Source organism: Chenopodium quinoa, unplaced genomic scaffold (genome assembly GCF_001683475.1).
Source record: "Chenopodium quinoa cultivar QQ74 unplaced genomic scaffold, ASM168347v1, whole genome shotgun sequence".
Taxonomy (NCBI): domain Eukaryota; kingdom Viridiplantae; phylum Streptophyta; class Magnoliopsida; order Caryophyllales; family Amaranthaceae; genus Chenopodium; species Chenopodium quinoa.
Window position 1 is genome coordinate 1872868 of NW_018744167.1, and position 19671 is coordinate 1892538.

General features: G+C 38.7%; 2 protein-coding genes and 1 pseudogene across 5 annotated transcripts; 1 reads left to right on the forward strand and 2 right to left on the reverse strand.

The window, feature by feature from the left end:
• Nucleotides 1-2592: 2592 nt before the first annotated feature.
• On the forward strand, nucleotides 2593-3593 carry LOC110693860 (annotated as a pseudogene).
• Nucleotides 3353-15719, reverse strand: LOC110693858 (uncharacterized membrane protein YjcL-like). Of its 2 annotated transcripts, XM_021871028.1 has the most exons (7): nucleotides 15248-15719; nucleotides 14540-14766; nucleotides 6725-6835; nucleotides 6160-6315; nucleotides 5670-5911; nucleotides 3841-4204; nucleotides 3353-3488 (listed from the first exon to the last, which is right to left on the reverse strand). In XM_021871028.1, the coding sequence occupies exons 1-6, from the start codon at nucleotides 15556-15558 to the stop codon at nucleotides 3881-3883; spliced, it is 1371 nt and encodes a 456-aa protein (XP_021726720.1). In that variant the 5' UTR covers nucleotides 15559-15719; the 3' UTR covers nucleotides 3353-3488; nucleotides 3841-3880. The 2 variants fall into 2 exon arrangements, with proteins under 2 accessions (XP_021726720.1, XP_021726718.1); XM_021871026.1 differs by lacking the exon at nucleotides 3353-3488 and having other exon boundaries at nucleotides 3602-4204.
• Nucleotides 15720-16076: 357 nt separating this feature from the next.
• Nucleotides 16077-19671, reverse strand: LOC110693859 (probable RNA-binding protein 18). 3 transcript variants are annotated; one of them, XM_021871029.1, is made up of 5 exons: nucleotides 19384-19671; nucleotides 18299-18392; nucleotides 16979-17052; nucleotides 16781-16907; nucleotides 16077-16666 (listed from the first exon to the last, which is right to left on the reverse strand). In XM_021871029.1, exons 2-5 carry the CDS (start codon nucleotides 18311-18313, stop codon nucleotides 16394-16396), a joined length of 489 nt encoding a protein of 162 aa, XP_021726721.1. In that variant the 5' UTR covers nucleotides 18314-18392; nucleotides 19384-19671; the 3' UTR covers nucleotides 16077-16393. The 3 variants fall into 3 exon arrangements, with proteins under 3 accessions (XP_021726721.1, XP_021726722.1, XP_021726723.1); XM_021871030.1 differs by lacking the exons at nucleotides 18299-18392; nucleotides 19384-19671 and having other exon boundaries at nucleotides 16781-16891; XM_021871031.1 differs by lacking the exons at nucleotides 16979-17052; nucleotides 18299-18392; nucleotides 19384-19671 and having other exon boundaries at nucleotides 16077-16677.

Sequence of the window (19671 nt, forward strand, 5' to 3'; positions counted from 1 at the left end):
TTATATAGTTCTACAATAGTGGATGAAAAAAAAAATTATTTTTATTCATGACTTTGATTTGAAATCTTATGAAATAATAATAATTAACTTATACCTATTTTTCCTCCAAAACTCCCCCCTCCTTTTTTTAGCAAAAATCTTTATTTTTAGAATATTTGGCTATTTCACCAAATGCCACTAAGTAATTGCGAAATTCACCAAATGCCACCGAGTTTTAAGAAAATTCACCAAATGCCATTAATGACTAACGGTTGTTAGTTAACCGTTAGTTGACCCACCCCTTGCCACGTGTCACCTTCTAATTGGTCCGTTTTTAAAAAAAATTAAAAACCAAAAATATTTTTATGTTTTAATTTTTTTTTTAAATATACTATTTTTGTTTTTTTTAAAAAAATATTTAATAAAACATGCTGCCACGTCAGCCAGAGCAAGGTCCAGCCAACGCAGCAGCAGAAGCGTAGCAGCAGGCAGCAACCAAGAACAATCACAGCAGCAAGAGGCTGAATTTCCAGACAACGCAGCAGCCAACGATCGCAGGAAAAACGCGAGCCAACGCAGCCAGCCGAAACGTCAGTGGGTTCCAACGCAGCAGCCAGGAACAACTTCCAGCCACCAAACGCAACCACGCCACGGTGCCGCGACGAACAAGAACGATGCGACCCAAAATTCGAACAATTTCAAATAAAATCACGATTTTCTTGCGGTTTGATGTTCGATTTTAATCCCAAAACAAGATTTTGGTATCAATTATCAATCTTATTGAATTAATTTGATGATTTTCATTCAAAATCAAATTGGGGAAAAAGTTAGGGTTTTTTAAAATTTGAATCAAACTCTTTGATTTCAAAACGAAAATAACAATTATTTACATGATTTTTCAATTGAAATCAAAAGAAAACAAAGCCCTCAATCAATTTCGACACAACTTGACGAATTGAAGATCAAAATTTCATTGTTCTTCCTCTTGTACGAACGAAAATATTCCCCTTTCATTGTTCTGGTCAGATTTTGCTCCGCCAAGTGGTGGCTGGCTAGGGTTTCGTGGGTGGGCTTGTGGCTGCTGGGATATGGGGTTTGTGGGTTTTTTTATTTTTTATTTTTTGTAACTTTTTATAAAAATATTTTTGGTTTTTAATTTTTTTTCATTTTTTTTTAAAAAACGAACCGATCAGAAGGTGACACGTGGCAAGGGTGTGTGTCAACTAACGGTCAACTAACAACCGTTAGTCATTAATGGCATTTGGTGAATTTTCTTAAAACTCGGTGGCATTTGGTGAATTTTGAAAAGTTGGATGGCATTTGGTGAATTTCGCAATTACTTAGTGGCATTTGGTGAAATAGCCGTAGAATATTAGTATAATACAATTATAATAATATATTATTTAATTTCATATATTATCTTCATAATTATTCTATTTCTTTTTATTTTGTGTTATATTTACTTAAAATAGTTATACAAGATTTTGAGATCTTTTAATTAAGGGAGAATAAACTATAATTTAGAAGGTTGATATATATGGTGGAGAGTATAAAATAACGGAGCCAAAAATACAATATTAACATTTATATTACCATTATATAGTTCTACAATAGTGGATGAAAAAAAAAAACATTTTTATTCATGACTTTAATTTGAAATCTCATGAAATAATAATAATTAAGTTATTTTTCTGTTAAATATTTCTATAATAATTTTACCAACTAATAACTTTTTTTTCCTTCAAAAAATTAATAACTATTACTAAAATAGGTTATGCTTACATCGATAATTTTGGACATATGTCGCTATCATTAAAAAAAATTCCGCCAATACAATATATGATGTGAGCTTTAAGGTTTTTTTTTTTTTTGTTGTAATGATTCTACTTAGCTTATTTTTTGGAAGTACATTGTATAGTTTATTTTTTGGAATCAAATTAATTCATTAATATAACGTCATACGACATATAGTTTTATTGGGAATAACATGCATCATTAATGTAATATAATGTATACTATTTTTTTAATATTTTCAACTAACTAATCAAAACTAATTTTTATTTTTTTCTCAATTGTAATTTTAATAATTTTTGCCTTATCATTTCATCTTTCATATACGCATTGCATTTGTTTATTTTACACCAGTTGCTTCATTTTTATATTATATTATAAATTAAATGGGACAAAAAAAAATATTACTACAGTGCATCGCAGAGACACTAATCTAGTTAGGAAAAAAAATTAAGTTTTTAGTTATTATGGTTAAGAAGCCGGAGTGATGCTTTGATGAAATGAATTACTAATTTACTATGCCATTTTGTTGAAGTGGTCAAGCCTAAGAAGGCATGTTCCTTACATTACATGGGAATTAAATTCCCATAGAAAATTGCATTTCATGGGAAGTTATTTTCCTAATGAAATTCCTAGGAATTTCCTAAATTTGTTTGGTTGGCAATGTGGGAATTTAGAAATCCCATGAATTTTAATTGACCTAGGGAGGCTAGGTATTTACTTCCCTGTGAGAAGTTGAAATTCCCATGAATTTCCACTTCCCTCATTTTTGCTTTTTTGTGTCAACCTAACAAATCCTCAATTTATCAAATCCCATAAATTTCCACTTTCCCCAATTTATGTTGTCAACCAAACAAGGCCTTAATACGACGGCCTCTTCAATTTTAATGCGATGGCCTCTTCAACAGACTGATTATTAAAATATAAGTATATAACATGATGATTGTTATCTTTGTTCTCAAGCCTACTATACTTTAACATACTAGTTCTTGTACTTTAGCATATTATTATCTTTGTTCTTGAACGGTAGTTAATTACTCTTGAACTTCGAAATGGCAGTTGTTACCACAATCGTCTTGGTGATGCTTCTGGCAAATACAATTGGGGCCTTTGCCAATGATCCTGACATGCTTCAAGATATTTGTGTTGCCGATCCTACATCAGGTATATTCGAAGTGAAAATTTTGCACATTTCTATGTCAACTCGTTTTAAAGTACCCTTACTCATGTCAACTCATTCTTGTCTTGATCAACTTTACAGGAATTATGGTGAATGGGTTCCCTTGCAAAAATATTAGCATGATGACTGCAGAAGACTTCTTCTTCACCAGAATTTCTAAACCGAGCCAGATCGCCAACAACATCCTTGGTTCAAAAGTCACCGGGGCAAATGTTATGGACATCCCTGGTCAACACCTTGGGAGTCTCTATGGCTAGAGTCGACTTTGCTCCCTACGGTCTAAACCCACCTCACATACATCCTTGTACCACTGAGATGATCTACATTCTTCAGGGTGAACTGTACGTTGGTTTCATTACTACCAACAATAAGCTTGTTTCCAAGATTGTTAAGGCTGGTGAAGTATTTGTATTTCCAAGAGGCTTGGCTCACTTCCAGAAAAACACGTCCAAATATCCAACCGCTGTTTTAGCTGCCTTCAACAGCCAGCTACCAGGCACTCAGCAGTTTGCAGCTGCTCTCTTTGCTTCTAAAGATCCTGTGCCCAAAGATGTGTTAGCTCAGGCATTTAACATTGACGAACATGAAGTTGAGATGATCAGAGCTGGCCTTAATAATTGTTTAGAATTGCAATAAAATATCTTTCACTTTTCTGTGATTCTGCCTTAAGTTTTCCATTGTTTAGAACATTGTTCGTCAATCGTCATTGATGTATAATAACATAGTAATTCTGCTTGATAATATTCTATGTTATCTGACAAAGAAAATTATTGGATGTGGAGTCTATTATTTCTTGTACGTCCTTGAGATTTTCTCAAAACAAAACTTTAGCTGACTGCATTCTGCTGAGGTACTTGTTGGCTATGCAAAACTAAAGTTGCAAGACTTACAGCCACCAATTATATCTGACCGGAAATCTGCGGAGGTTGTTCACATGAGTCGGAGAAACATAGTACCAAATCCGTAACCAAGGAAAGTTGCTATGGAAATACCGAAAATTCCAGCAAGAATACCAGGAACTACCATGGAATGCCACCCTTTTGCAGTTGCCATTCCACCGGCTGTCGTAGGACCCCCAACATTGGCATTTGAAGCTATTAGCAATAGCTTCAGGTCAAAGCCAAAAAGTTTGCCCAATCCAAGAATCAGACCAAGATGGACAGAAATTTGGACAAGGCAAAACAAGAATATACTTGGTGCAGTGTTAATGACACTCCAAACATTCCCACTCGCCCCCACCACAGTGAAGAATACCTGTGTCAAAAACAATGACAAAATAGATGTCAGTAGATGAATAACCGGAATCAGTGAGCATCAGAAGTGTTGTACCAAAACCTTTACCATCCTAGGCCAGAAATTTTATTCAAGGTGTTTTTTAATTGATTAGATGATTGAGGAGAACAGGTACCTCAATGTGGTGCCTAATCGAATCACAGAAGAGCTAGCATGAAAAGCAGAAATCACAGGCAGAAAGACTCAGTACTACACTACATATCTGAATTTGGTATAATATGTCCCTAAGAAGGTACAGAAATTAACAAAGAAAACTGAGAGAGAGGCATCTAAAAAGTGTAGCTGACTAGCTGTTATACTAGGCAGTAGGCATGCAAGTAGATAGAAGGGCATAGATCATAGTTATATCCAGAAGTTGCAGGTCATGGAAAATTATCGCTAATTAATGACAGCATTAACATGCACTTTAAATATTTAAATGAGCTGAACTCAAGAAGTCAAGAGAAAACATCATTATCTCAAACTTCTCTGATTACAAGGGCCCAATGAAAGGTATTGACATTCCCTCCATCCCACAAGAAACGTAGTTCTAGAACATAATTCATAAGTTAGAATGTGGTTTGTGGCATTTTAAATCAACTGGTTAAAGTACTCTTATACTCCCTCTGTCCCTTAAAGATTGCACCATCCTATAAATTTTCACGTTATTAAGAGTTGTATCGACTATTAAGTGGATTGGTTGATTTGGATTTTAGTATGTGAGGTAGTAAATAAAGTAGAGGGGGAAGGTGGGATTGTACTAACAAAAGGGGAAGTAAGGCAAACTTTTAGGGACGATCCAAAAAGGGAAAATGGGGTAATCTTTAAGGGACAAAGAGAGTATAATTTAATTAAGTAGGAGATTAAATTGGGCATTTATAGATAGCGAAGTAAGTAAGTGTAGTAGCCAGTACTCAGTGGAAAAGTTTGTCAAAATCTTACACGGTTTCACTGTATTATAGAAACACATTTCCTAAATTAGTAGTGGTTTATTATTACAACTCCCAATATTTGCTACTTAAGCTAAATGATGAGGATCAAAATAAATAAATAAATAAATAAAAAATGATGAGGAGATAATAGGAATCACCAAATATTTTAGAGGATAATCTTGACAAATTATGTCATAACTAACTTATGAGGGTCATAACCAAAATTTATGAGGTGTTAGGATAATGTGACTATTAATTTTGGATGAAGAAAGTAGATCCTAAAACAATTATGTTTCTGAAAACAACACTTATTGAGAGATGGATGGTTTACATCAAAAACTTACACATGCATCCAAGACAATACTAAGCTTATGAAGCAAGAATTGGAAAGGCAAATGCAAGCACTTTCCTTCTTCAATGTCCAGGATGGCTACGTTTTGCAGTTCCCAGAAAGAGAGTACATTAAGAAAACAGTAGCACATTCAACATGTTCAATTAAATCAGAAACATAGTACCTGCATCAAAACCACAGCCATAACTTCCCCAGAAGGCGCTAACTGATTAAACTGTTTTGGGAACACAGTTGCCAAGAGGACCACAATTGCCGTTATTGCAGGAAGCATACCACCCTGAATTCCGTAATATTTGGTAAGAAAACTTCCAGCTTTGCATATTAAAAAAGACACTGCTATGGCAAGTGCAGACTGTAAAACAGGGAGCTTGTCACCAGAGCCAGAACTCATGTCCGTCACGCTATCTGTTCAGTGAGAAACTTGCTTAAGAGGAAAGTTTTGGTAGCAACTATACATTATAATGATCTTCAAGACAACAATATATATGAAATAAAATCCTGCTCTGCCCTCATTCAAGAAAGTGAAAGGAAAAACGTAACTGAAAAATAATTTTATACAACCTCATAAAGGAAGAAACGAAGAGCATCACAAGGTCCACAATAAAAACATCTCAGTTTTATTGAGAAAAAATGGTAGATGTTATACAACATACCACCAGTTGATGCTTCAGCTTCTGGAGGCACTCTGGATGCTATTGCAAATAGTGTGGCAAAATATACTGCACATAGAACGTTATCTGCAGCTAGTCCAGCAGTTTGCACTGATGGAGAGATCTCCAAAGCTTCCGCAATGGCAACATAATTGATAGCTGCAACCATTACAAACAAGGATATTTGAACTAAAATTCTCAGCTTTGAGACAAAAATTCCACAAAATTAATTAATGACATTATTTTCACAAGAAGAAACTCATGATAGAAAGGTGAAGAATACAAAATATCCAGAAAATTGACTGTAACAGACAAGAAAAGTTAAATGAACATTGAGAAATATAAAATTTCAGTCTTCGAAACATTTTAACACCAGTTTACTTGTGCAGATCATGTAAGCCTTTTGATCCAACCAAAAAACTCAGCACTAAAGTATGAGGAATTGTAAGCCCTTAGTTGAATGACACCAAGTTTACCAACACATCATTTGCAAGCGGAACTTGTTCAAGCTAACAAACATATATCAAAGAAACAGCAACAAACACCAGTAAAGTAGCAAGTACATTACCTCCGCCAATATGTCTACCCATGAGAGCAGCAGCTATCTTCCATGCATCTCCACCAAGCGACTGCATTGGCACCAAAAAGAACGCTACAACAGTTCCAACAGTGGTGGCAACTACAGATAAGGGAAAAATTAGCCTAATAAAAAAAACAATATCCAACTACTGATTACTAATACAAAGTATAATCTATAAGAAAAAGATGACAGACACATAATTATAAGAGAACTCCACAACAATTGGATAAAAAGATAACATATTCTAACTCTTGGTGGTTTCTAATCATTTGTCTGAATGCACCAGTGCATGCATTCAAGGAAAATTGGGGAGAAATTAAATCTGTGATCATCTTCTTTTCCAAGATCTTGAACTCAGGTTGGAAGGAGATGTTCATGAAAAGTCTTAACTAAACTACTTCTCTATATGAAATCAACTCGGGCCAAAAATAAAACATAAATAGCCATGAAGGAGTAATATACTAACTTGTGAAAGGAACATTTCATTATATGTTGACAGCATTCTCAAACTTATTACTTACTGCAGCATCCTTCTGGTTGCAGCAACCTAGTTCCATCTCCCAGTAACTTTTTGTCTTTGCTCTGCTGAAAGCTTCTACCATGTCCTCATTCCTGGAAATCTCAATTCTCAGCTGCAATGCATTCGCATTTAGCCAGAAGAGTTCGTTGATAGTAGCAGACATGTCCATTCAAAGAAATATGGATTTTTTACGAAACTAAGCCTTATTAGTAAACTATTTACGAATATAGACGCGTGGACAAACTATTTACGAAACTGAGCTTCTGAGGTAAAACGCTGCCTCGGTCAGCGTTTTTCCTCATTTTTATTTATTTAATTTGTTTTGAATTATGTATTTTGTGAAATACAAAATAAAAAAAAAAAAAAAAACTGAAATACACAAAAACGCTGCCTCAGTCAGCGTTTTTGTGTTAGGCTATAACAGGCCTTAAAACGCTGACTGAGGCAGCGTTTCATTAATACTAGAAACACGCTGCCTCAGTCAGCGGTTTTGCCTGGTATATTCTTCAGGCAGACGCAACGCATTCACTCTTCCTCAAAACTAAAAACTCAAACTCACTCTTCCTCAAAGCTCTGTCATCGCCGTCGCTGCCTCTGCCGCCGCCGCCTGCTGCCTGCCACCGTCGCCGCCGCCTACTGCCTGCTGCCGCCGCGCCTCTCCTCTTCTTTATAATCACATTTTTGGTACTTCTCACTTATTTGTTTTAAAAATTTTAAAACCTAGGTTAGTTTGATAATTATATAGTACATTGTTTTAATTTGATAATGTTGTTGATTATTCTAAGTTAGTTTGATGTAAATTGATAATTATGTTGATAATTCTAAGTTAGTTTGTTGTAATTTGATAATAGTTTAGTATAAAAGCCCTAAATTGATGTTAGTTTAGTAAGAAAGTTTATGATGAAATTGTGGAAATGTTTGGTAAAAATGTTGAAAATGTTGATGAAATTGTTGATATTGTTGATGAAATTGTTGTTTTAATTTGATAAAATAGCCTACATTGTCGTTTAATTACGAAAATTATGTTATGTAGAATACGTTGGTTGTTAGTGTGAATATGTTCGTTGTGTACTTTGTTTTGGTTGTTATGTGAATTGGAACAATGATGGTTAATTATGTTTGTAGTGTGAATTTCTTGGTTGTTATTGTGCGAATTGGTGGAGATTGCATGCAATTAAGATGTGTTTTTGGTTGTTGTATAGAATATGGCTGCACAAAATGCAGCTTTGTTATGCCAATGGGGGGGTGAATTTGTGTCTGATGGACCGAATGTCCAGTATAGTGGTGGAAATATGGAACCATTGCCACTTGGACCAGACATGACTTTCAACGATCTGATGAACGAGGTTCATAGCATTATTGGCTTTAACCGAATGAATGTACAACTTAACATTCAAATGAGGTTTGAGACTAATAATGCGGTTCAAGTGTTACCTTGTTCTAACGATAGACATTTGAAAGCTTTGAGGAGCGCTGTTTTAATGAGGGGTTATCCACATGAGATATATGTAGAAATAGTGTCTACGTGTACGCAACAAAGTACTCGACCAGATCAACAAGCTACCTATTTTTCCGGTTACACAGAGTCCTTCCGAATGCCCTCACAAGACATTCCATCAACTGAATATGGGATGGGGTCCTTCAGCAGACTGCTTCATGACGATCGGTTCCAGATGCCGTTGAGTTCACATATAGCTTCACCTGTATATGGTGGAACATCTACGACAATGTTTGGCCAATCTGGGCCTTCGACATCGAACACAGTTATATCTTCTCCCATGCAACTCCAAAGTTATTCACCTACGCAGCATGATGATCATACATCACCGTCTCAACCATTGGTAATCATCTTGAAAATCTACAACATATGGTGAATAACGAGTTGTCTCTGTATGATGCGCTCCGGGAAACAAATGATGAGGCTGAGAGCGAAGAGGAACCAATTCTGGATAACATGGATGTTGATTCTACAGACATGGAAGGTGGGGAGGCCATGGTTAGAACTCCTATTCCTTGGTTAAGTCAAGTAAATGAGAATTATGAGGTTGATCAATATTGGGCCGAATCAGGTAGTCATACAACATTTGTGATCGGGGGGGGGGGAGTTTGAGAAGGGTATGTTCTTTGAATCTAAGAAACTGCTTCAGGAAATGGTGAAGAAGTATTCTATACAAAGGAACCAATTCTACACCACAGTGACCTCGAATGAGAAGGTCCTTCATCTGCGGTGCAAGAAGAATTGTGGTTGGTCGCTACGAGGCACCAAAAAAAGTGAGCACTCAGATACCTTTACCATAGTCACATACAAAGGCCCGCACCGGGACACCTGTGTCACTGAAGTGTTATCTACAGATCATGCACACTTGGATTCATCCTTAATTTCCGATTTTGTGAAGTCTTTTGTGCAGAAAGATCCATGCTTGAAAGTTGAATTTATACAGGAACTCATATCCAAGCATTTTCAGTTCGACGTTACTTATCGAAGAGCATGGTATGCTAGGGAGAAAGCCATAGCTGAAGTATTTGGAGATTGGGAGAGTTCTTATGGCCGACTTCCGCACTTCATGGAAGCACTCAAACAGTCAAACCCGGGAACCGTTGTTGTATGGAAACACAAAGCTCTGGTAGACGATGTTTATTACAGCAACATGGAAGTGTTTGAACGAGTATTTTGGGCCTTCGGCCCTTGTGTTGAAGGTTTTAAACATTGTATGTCTGTCATCTGTATCGATGGGACGCATTTGTACGGGAAATTTAAAGGAACATTGTTGGTTGCTACAGGTGTGGATGCAAACTTCCAAGTATTTCCGCTTGCATTTGCGTTAGTCGAAGGGGAAAACATTTCCAGCTGGTCTTGGTTTCTGGGCTGCATTCGGGTTCATGTCACTCAACGGGATGGCCTCTGTGTTATATCTGATCGACATGCTGGGATCATTGCAGCAATGAATGACCCTAACGTTGGATTCACCGAGCCGCGAGCCTATCACAGGTTTTGTGTTCGGCACTTGGCTTCTAACTTGAAGACTCACGTGCGAAGAAACGACATGAGAGATATGTTCAAGGCTGCTGCGTACCAAAGGCAGGAAAGAAAACTGGTAGCTGATATGAGTTTGATCGGTCAGGCGTGTACCAAGGTCATACAGTATATTGTCCAAGTGCCCTTGCCTATGTGGTCTTTGTTTCACGATGCTGGTCGCAGATATGGGATATGTACTACGAACTTCTCAGAAACATTTAACAATGTGTTGAAGGGTGCTCGATTTCTACCTATCATGTCCCTTGTTGAATTAACATAGAGTCAATAAGTATTTCACTGATAGAAGGGAATTATCTCAGACTAGATCTGAACAGGGACTTGCATACTCCCCCAAAGTCACATCCATTATGGAGAAAAACATTGCAAAGGCTAGATATCACAAAGTGGAAGCGTATAACTGTCGACTGCATATATATCAAGTTGAAACAAAGAGGGGAGATAGAATTGGTAGAAAAGGAGGCCATAGACATACTGTTAACTTTCAGTTAAGAACGTGCACATGCAATAAACCACGGATCTTCCACCTCCCATGTTCTCATGTTCTAGCAGTTTATGTGAAGTATTCGATATCAGAGCGGCCATGGATGGACCGGGTACTGCAATCAGAGGCCTACGCAAACACATACGCTCCCCAATTCTGGCCTATCCCTTGTGAGACGACATGGAGAGAGAATGGAGGGCCTAAACTCATTCCCGACGACAGCATGGTACGAGGAGAAGGTCGCCCTAAGTCAAGACGCATACGCAATGAAATGGATGAGACCAACCGTCCCGCGAGCAAATGCGGCCTCTGTCACCAGCAGGGTCACAACAAGAGATCGTGTCCCTCTAGATCGACCGGGCACTAATTTTTTATTTTTTCTATTATCTAGAGTGATGTAGTAGAATAGTACGGTGATTGTATTTCTACATTTCAAATGATTGTAACAGTTGGATTTTTAGATTGAAGTATGAGATTTGAAATTCTGTATTTTGTTATCGCTTATATGTAATTTTTACTTTATAATTGTTGGATTATAACTGTTTATGAACAGATACCATGGACACCCGAGATAGGACACCCGGACCCACCGACCCTTCTGTCCTTACACTACATGACACACATCGTAGCGTTGACATTTGGAGTCAGTCGGTTGATCCGGCGGGCATACTGACATGCAGGCACTACACTGTTGCGTTCCTTGGCGATTGGGTTATCGATCCCCGCATTCTGCCTTTCGTGGAGTACGCTGGCTTCATGGGTATACATCGGATGGCGTTCAGAGAGGTCGACCCAGCGCTTGTTACTGCGCTTGTGGAGAGATGGAGGCAGGAGACGCACTCCTTCCATCTACCTGTTGGGGAGGCGACCTGACGTTGCGAGACGTGGCGATACTCACACGGCTTCCCATTCATGGGAGTCCTGTGTCTGGATCTGCGTTGGCCGATCCCCCCGGTTATGTAGCTCAGGTTCTCGGGGTTTAGCCAGGACCGGACGATATCAGGGGCGGCGGATTGAGGACCGGCTGGATACGCGACACTTTTCGTGTGTTGCCTGATGGTGCTGATGAGGCCACTATTGCGAGACATGCTCGAGCGTACCTTTTTCTGCTCATCTCGGGTGTGTTGTTCGGTGGCAAGAGTGGCAGCCATTTACAGATCATTTACCTGCAGCTGGTAGACCACGACTGGGAGCATATTCGTGGCTACAGCTGGGGCAGTGCTTGTCTGGCGATGTTGTATCGCCATCTGTGTAGAGCATCCCGCCGGGGTTCTCGTGAGATCAGCGGACCGTTATTTTTGCTTCAGGTAACCTACCTATCTGTTAACAATTTAATTTGGAAAGTTCTTACTTAGTTTACAATTAACCTAGTTTTGTGTGTTTGATGTCCAGTATTGGTCTTGGGAGCACATCCATGTAGGCAGGCCAGGTAGGCCTGCTATACATCGTCAGGGGCAGCAGGATCAGGACCAGCAGTATGAGCGGTACATTCCTCCACCACGGCCTTCCGCTGACGAGGCGTACGCTTGCAGATGGGCGGTCCCCAAGCTGACATATGCGCATGCGGAGAGGGGCCTGCCGTACTACCGATACGCCCTTGATCGACTTACCGAGGATCAGGTGAAATCTTTAATTTGTTTATGAAATTGTTATTTATTATGTATACTCTTAACATATTTAATATGCACTAACCTGTTTATTATGTTACTTTTTATGTGTTATCGCAGATGACATGGGACCCGTATGAAGCTGATTTAGTTGCTGTCATGCCTCCACATCTGCTAGATCATCAGGCGCAGTGGCGTTCTAGGGTCCCCCTGATCTGTTTTGAGGTCGTCGAGGGTCACCTACCAGATCGAGTCATGCGACAGTTTGGACTGCGACAGACTGTCCCCCAGCAGTGTGACACTAGTGCCCGGCTGCACCGCATTGACCGTCGGGGAAAGAGCGACAGGAACTGGCGGACGGAGCATGCCCAGTACATTGACTTGTGGCATCGACGGTTGGAGTTCGTCGTCACTGGTGACCCCATCCACGGCGTTATGGATCCATACGATCCATACATGGAGTGGTACATGCGGATTACACGGCGTTTCATCAACCCCAGCTACACACCGCCATCCGCACATTACCATCCATCCTTTGACGTGATCAAGGGATATGTAAGTGTATTTGATTAACTTATCTTTATCAATTTTAAATTTGTATATCATTCAACTAACTCATCCTTAATTACTGCAGGCGTTGGATATGACGGCGATGGTTAACGCACTGTCGGACGTCCTTCCAGGCATACCTGAGCCGCCCAGAGCACAGGTCGAGCGGGTGCGAGATATAGGCATGGCTACCTTGCAGAGATATGGTCACGCCTATCTCGTCCACCCCCGGGACGATCATGGCGGCCACTCTAGTCACTCACAGTTCGAGGCTGGCAGAGTAGCTGTGGGGGTGATCCTTCGTCATTCACGGGCACAGAGGAGTACGACATTCGCAGTTCCGCGACCCTACGTCATCCTGATGACCCATCTTCTAGCCAGCTGACTCCGCCAGTACGCCCGAACCCATTTACCACGGTCCGTCACTACAGCCGTCGTCAAAGGCCGAGAGTGGACATACAGGATAGAGAGCCGTTACACCAAATTGATGAGTCAGAATAGGATAGAATTATCTGATTTATTTGCTGTAATGACCTTCTCTAGTTTGTTGTACATAACACTTACATTACATTATTATTTTAATAATTATTTGAATGAATTTATGTCTTGTTTGAATTTCAAATTCCTTATTTGTCCACGTTTGACTCATTTCGTTCAAAATAAATTGTGGATGTGGAGGTGGTGGATGTGGAGGAGGATGGGTGGTGGATGTGGAGGAGGAGGGTGGTGGAGGTGTTGGAGGATGTGGAGGAGGAGGGTGGTGGTGGTGGTGGATGTGGAGGAGGAGGGTGGTGGTGGTGGTGGATGTGGAGGAGGAGGGTGGTGGATGTGGTGGATTTGGAGGAGGAGGGTGGTGGATATGGAGGAGGAGGGTGGTGGTGGATGTGGAGGAGGAGGGTGATGGTGGTGGTGGATGTGGAGGAGGAGGGTGGTGGTGGTGGTGGTGGATGTGGAGGAGGAGGGTGATGGTGGTGGTGGATGTGGAGGAGGAGGGTGGTGGAGGATGTGGAGGAGGAGGGTGGTGGTGTTGGTGGATGTGGAAGGGGGTTGCACTGGCTGCTGTTGGGGGCCTGCTGTTGCTGCCTTCAGCCAGCAGATAAAACGCTGACTGAGGCAGCGTTTTATGCTTAGGTGTAAAACGCTGACTCAGTCAGCGTTTTTCTCTGTTATGGATACAAGAAAAACGCTGACTTACTGTATTTCCAATTATTTTTTTTAAATTTGTATTTCACATAATACGAAATTTTATAAAAAAAAATAATAACCAAAGGTAAAATTTCGTAAATAGTTTGGCCACGCGTCTATATTCGTAAATAGTTTACTAATAAGGCTTACTTTCGTAAAAAATCCAAGAAATATAGCACCAACTAACAAATTTCAGGCAACCAGTAGACCACCTGACTACTGGATCCTAAAGTGGTTGTACAAAAAGGGTGTGCTTAAGGTACAGGTGTGCCAAATGCCCCACTTTACTACGGGACTGACTGAACATTTCAAAATCTGAACATGACTACATAGTCTACATCATAAAAAAGACCAAATAAATGTCCAGGATTCCACATAAGGGATTGCCAGTACACATTAAATCTATAAATCTAAAGAATGCTACCTGATCCAATCAAGAATGCCAAGAGCAATTTCCCAGTAGATTTGATCACACTACGTATATCTGCTCTATATAACAGCAACGGGACAGCCAAAGGAAGCAGAAAATCCATGACAACTGAATATGCTTTCGCTTCAGAAGCAATAATCCCCAAGTTACTTGCTGCAAGCCCAACTAGTGTAGCAACTAACGGACCACTCAGGGCGCTTCCTATCTTAGTCTTCTCTGACCTGCAACCATGAACAACATTAACAATACCACAATTGATTCATCAACAATTACCCACCAACAACAAATATAACATCTGTGATCTGTCTCAATACTCTACTCAATTTTTCCAATGGCATCCTTCTCCGAGACAATGTTCAGATGGAATTTACGCCTTTCGTGTACAACTTTTCTGGATCAAATGACTACCACACCCTTTGGATAAATTACAAAAACTTAATTTGGGATGATAGAAATTCCAATTTTCTCACTATTGCACATTTCATGGTTAGGATTTGGAAAGTAAAAGAAACACCTATTTCAATATACTCAATACCTAAACTTTCGCAAACTTAACCTAAAAATCCAGTAATCTCACAATATCATACTTCTCCATACTAATTGCACATAGTTCAAGTACAAAATTTTCTCAAAATAGTATTCAATCTACAATTGGAAAAATTCAGTTTACAGCTGCTGAATTAGGAAGGAGAGAAAACAAACCAGAGACCGAAAGCGGCTGAGGCGAAGAGAGCAGTCCAGGTGCCCCATGAATCGGTCGGAGATATGATCGGCGACGACAACGACGATTTCACGGTGGTCAAAGGTTTGACCGACCTAAATTTCTTCGAAATTGCAGGGAAACTGAGCTTACGGTGATTGAGAATGAGGTTATTACCGAGGAATTCGGAGTTTGATGTCGACGAGTAGCTCTGTAAGTGTGGATTTTGATGCCGGAGACTCGCCGCCGCCGGCGATAAGTAGTGTGATTTTTGCGGCGGTGAAAGTACCGCCGATGGGAAGATTAACGGCATTGCCGGCGGAAGGTCGGCAGAGAGTGGCAATGGAATAGTGGTAGTCTAGTCTTCAGGTTGGCAAAGAGATTGGAACTCTGATAGTCTGTTAGAAATGGCCAACGGAAGACTTCCCTTTTTTTAAGTGCTCTACTTTTGACTTTTTGCGCTATTTATCTACTCAAATTTTACATAATGCTTCCTGGTTACTTGTGTGTTTTGGTTAATGACAAGCATGTTGAAACTTGAAACGCTAAGGGCTATGGTAACATTCAAGCAAATTATGGTTTACTCGTATCAGTTTATGTAAACGTTAAGGTACTTGTGAGATGCTTATGGTTTATGTAAATACTTGCATATTGAATCGCAAAGGCAAGCAAATTACGCGATTATTTTTACCAGCTCATGATATGGCTTGTTACACAGATCTTTTGATTCTATAGAATTCGCAGAAAATGTACCAATTTTTAAATTTGCCTTCATTCTTTGTCAAAGCTATTATGAGAAAACGAAATAGCAAAACTAGCAAAACAATCTCAAGGAGTAATGATCATTTGGAAGCTTCAAAATTTCATATCTGTAGCAACTTTCATGAAAGCTGATTTCTAACATTAAAAAATCCCTTCCCTCTGACAACTATATGATGCATAATTTATTTGCTCGACAATCAAATGCAAGTAATAATCTACCAAAATAATTTCTATAACTTACTCCTAATTTACAGAGAATCAGCAAGGTGCAGAAACAGTCAGGCTGTTACAGTAACCAACAGAGCACACAGGTGTAAATGTGCTAGTATCGCTTTCACTCATGAATCATTACGCCACGTTACAGATGAGAAACCATTGTTAAAGAGCTAGGATGAATAGTGCTCAACCTGCTTCTGCTTCTTTGCTCTACTGCCATCATCTTCCAGCACCTTCAACTTATTCTTTATTGCGGCAATTTTTGCACTTCGACTCATTTGTCCAGAAGAATTGCCTGAATGGATTGATCTGCTCACAACTCCAGCAACCTTAGATGAACTTTCCACCGTTTCAGCAGCAGATTTCTCGTTAGCAAGGCGTACAACCAAAGGGCGTCCACAAGCCAACCTCCCATGCATCTTCTCCTTGGCTAGTCTAGCTTCCTGCATGCTCACTTCAATGAAGAATGTAAGAGATTGTTTTTGATTCATCTTCTTAGCAGACCAACAATTAAAAAGGAAATTACAAGGATGGGCTTCAGTATATAAGCAGCTTACCTCTTTCGTGCTATACTGGACAAAAGCAAAGCCACGTGGTTCTCCTCGTTTTGGTCCCCGGGTGTGCAACAAGAAGTCCTCAGATTCAATCTTCCCAAATGGAGAAAACATCTTGAGCAGAGTAGCCCTTAATTGAGAAAAACCGCGTCACAAGGGCAGAAAATGGAGAACTTTTAAAATTTTATGCATAATACTTACTCAGAAATTCTATGATCAATGTTACCGACGTAAATCCTTCGGTCAGAGGTCTCGTTACTCATACCATTTAAATCCTGTGCAAAGAAACACCCAAAATTTACAAAGAAGATTTATTTCAGAAGAATGTTTTTGTCACTATAACCAAGTAAATGTATCCATCAAAAAAGGCACTTGAGAGCTAGGTATTTGTCAATGTATCCAATCACATATAACCAAACCGCTTCAAAAGCAGCAGTCCAAGAAATTTAAGATACATTGGACCACCAAGCCTTAGAAAAAAATAAATTAAACGAACCCAGGGAAAGACTTAATTCCTGATAACATGTTTTGACAAGAATTAACAATTTCACATAAAGTTCCAACTTCCAAGTACTGGAGTATGGACTCTATTACCCAACGAGCCATATTTGAAGTGATGGTAAAAAAAAAGGTTTTAAAAAAAATGATACTCCAATATGCAGACTATATATATACACTTGTACTGTATTATTTATCATCTCATCTATCAAGTCAATTCTTAAATCAGAAGTCAAATGAATTTGAAACATGTATTAGATATCATGCTGATGAGTGATGACAATGTAAGATGACCTCTCTCCGATTCTCCATCCCCAAAAAGGTCTAACTTGCTATTTTGAGATATTGAAGAAAAAAAATTACAAAGTTTATAAACAAAGGCTCCCCTGTTTCAGTAATATCTGTTATAGCAACATTCTTGGCAGTTGGCAATCACTATCCTAATATCCTCTGTCATAAGATTTAAAATCAAAGCAAAGCAAATTAATTGAGTATGAGAAACTAAAATCTTAATTAAAGTAGTAAGTTAGTAACATAACTCCCTCAAAAATGGAAGTAATATATGGAATTCTTAAATGACTTATAGGGAAACAGCAGTAGGTTCCCAAGTGTCTAGACTCTACAGCAAAGGATGGAGGTAATATATGAAATTCTTAAATGACTTATAGGAAAATAGCAGTTGGTTCTCAAGTGTCTAGGCTCTACAACAGAATTACGAAATTAAACAGTACCTTACGAGAAGACAGTAACAGAGTACATGCCATTAGATCACGAAACAGGGAAACAAGAAAAGTCCATCACCACAAGCTAAACAAAGACAAAAAAAAAAAAAAAACTATGACAATGGCATCAATAATAGCATTCGACCTCACATCAGTTCTAAAGTGGCCAGTTAGCCACCCTCTATAAGATTTGAGGCCACTAAGCTTTACATCTAGGAGTTGTGTGGTATGTGCATGCAAACTATTCACACATAGACAAGGCTATAAGATATCTTGCATTTACAACATGAAAATACATTACCATAATCTTGGACATGGAAAATGATGCCAATCAAGCAATGGTACCCACAAAGTCAGCAGCTAATATGAACCAGAGCATCACAATCTCTCTTCAACTGCATTCACAGATATCAAAAATCCTAATCAATTCACAAAAGAGTTTATTTCACATAAGTTAACTTCGTATGAAGATAACATCAAATTAAATTAAATACGGAATGCAGAAAATGGTTGTGAAAGGTAAGTGATTTATCAAGTAATTCAATCCTTGTTCCAACTCTTACAAGAAGCTGCCAGCAGAAACAGTTTTACTTAAATACCATGCAGTGCATCGAAACAGTTCCATTTTTTTACTCAATTACACAAGTTGATAGTACCCTTTCCTCCACCCATTATCGCAAATCTACAACTATAGTTAACTTCTAAATAAGTCTGCACTTAAATTGCAAAGGAATGAACTCTTAGATAATAGCATAGGAAAAATTGATAAAAATAATCCCAACTTTCGCCCATTCGCTCAAAATAATCCCAACTTTCGCCCAACCTTAGGTTTTAGAGAGGTAACAAATGGGTGGAAACCATTACCTTAGGTAATGGTAATTGTTACTCAAACCTTCCAACTAAACACTTAGTAACGGTAATGGTTTATTTGAATCCAATCCATTTCCAATCAAAAAACACTCCAACCAAACATGCTCTCAATGTGACTTGAATTCGTGAATGTTCATCCAACATAAATAAAGCTTAGAAAATTACAAGGAAAAAAAAATTACAACCATACAACTAATTATTCAATGATACTTGATGACAAGATTTGTTCTTTTGCCATTCCCATAAAAATTAACATATGCAAATTAATTTTGTAAGAATAACTCATTCAATTACATAAGAATGATTGCATACAACAAAATCAACAAACCCAAACTATAAAGTAAAAAAATCAATAGGAAAAGTTACAAAACCCTGACAACAAATATTTAAAAATTAAAATCGAATCCAAACATGAACTGGCAACGCAAAAATCACATATAATCTGAAATTCAATCAACAAAAGCCAAATAACGATATTTGAGTTGAAGAAGTATGAGACGAAGAAAGCAAAAATACCTTGATAAACGAGCTCCAGATTAATGGATTGTAGCTAACGATGTGATGATGGTAAGTATGAACCGACCGAGTACGATGATTCAAGGGTTTGAAGCGCCGACGATTACTGTGTCTCTCAAAATTTGGGTTCAAAGCAGGAATTTGGAAATGGTTTCTTTTTTCTTCACTTTATTGATTAGATAGGTAATTTGACATGTACTCCGTAAGGGTGATTCGTGATTGTTTGGGTTGATCCAGGACAAGATGGGAAAATTAGGCCCGGTACGACCTTACATGAAAAAGTTTGTG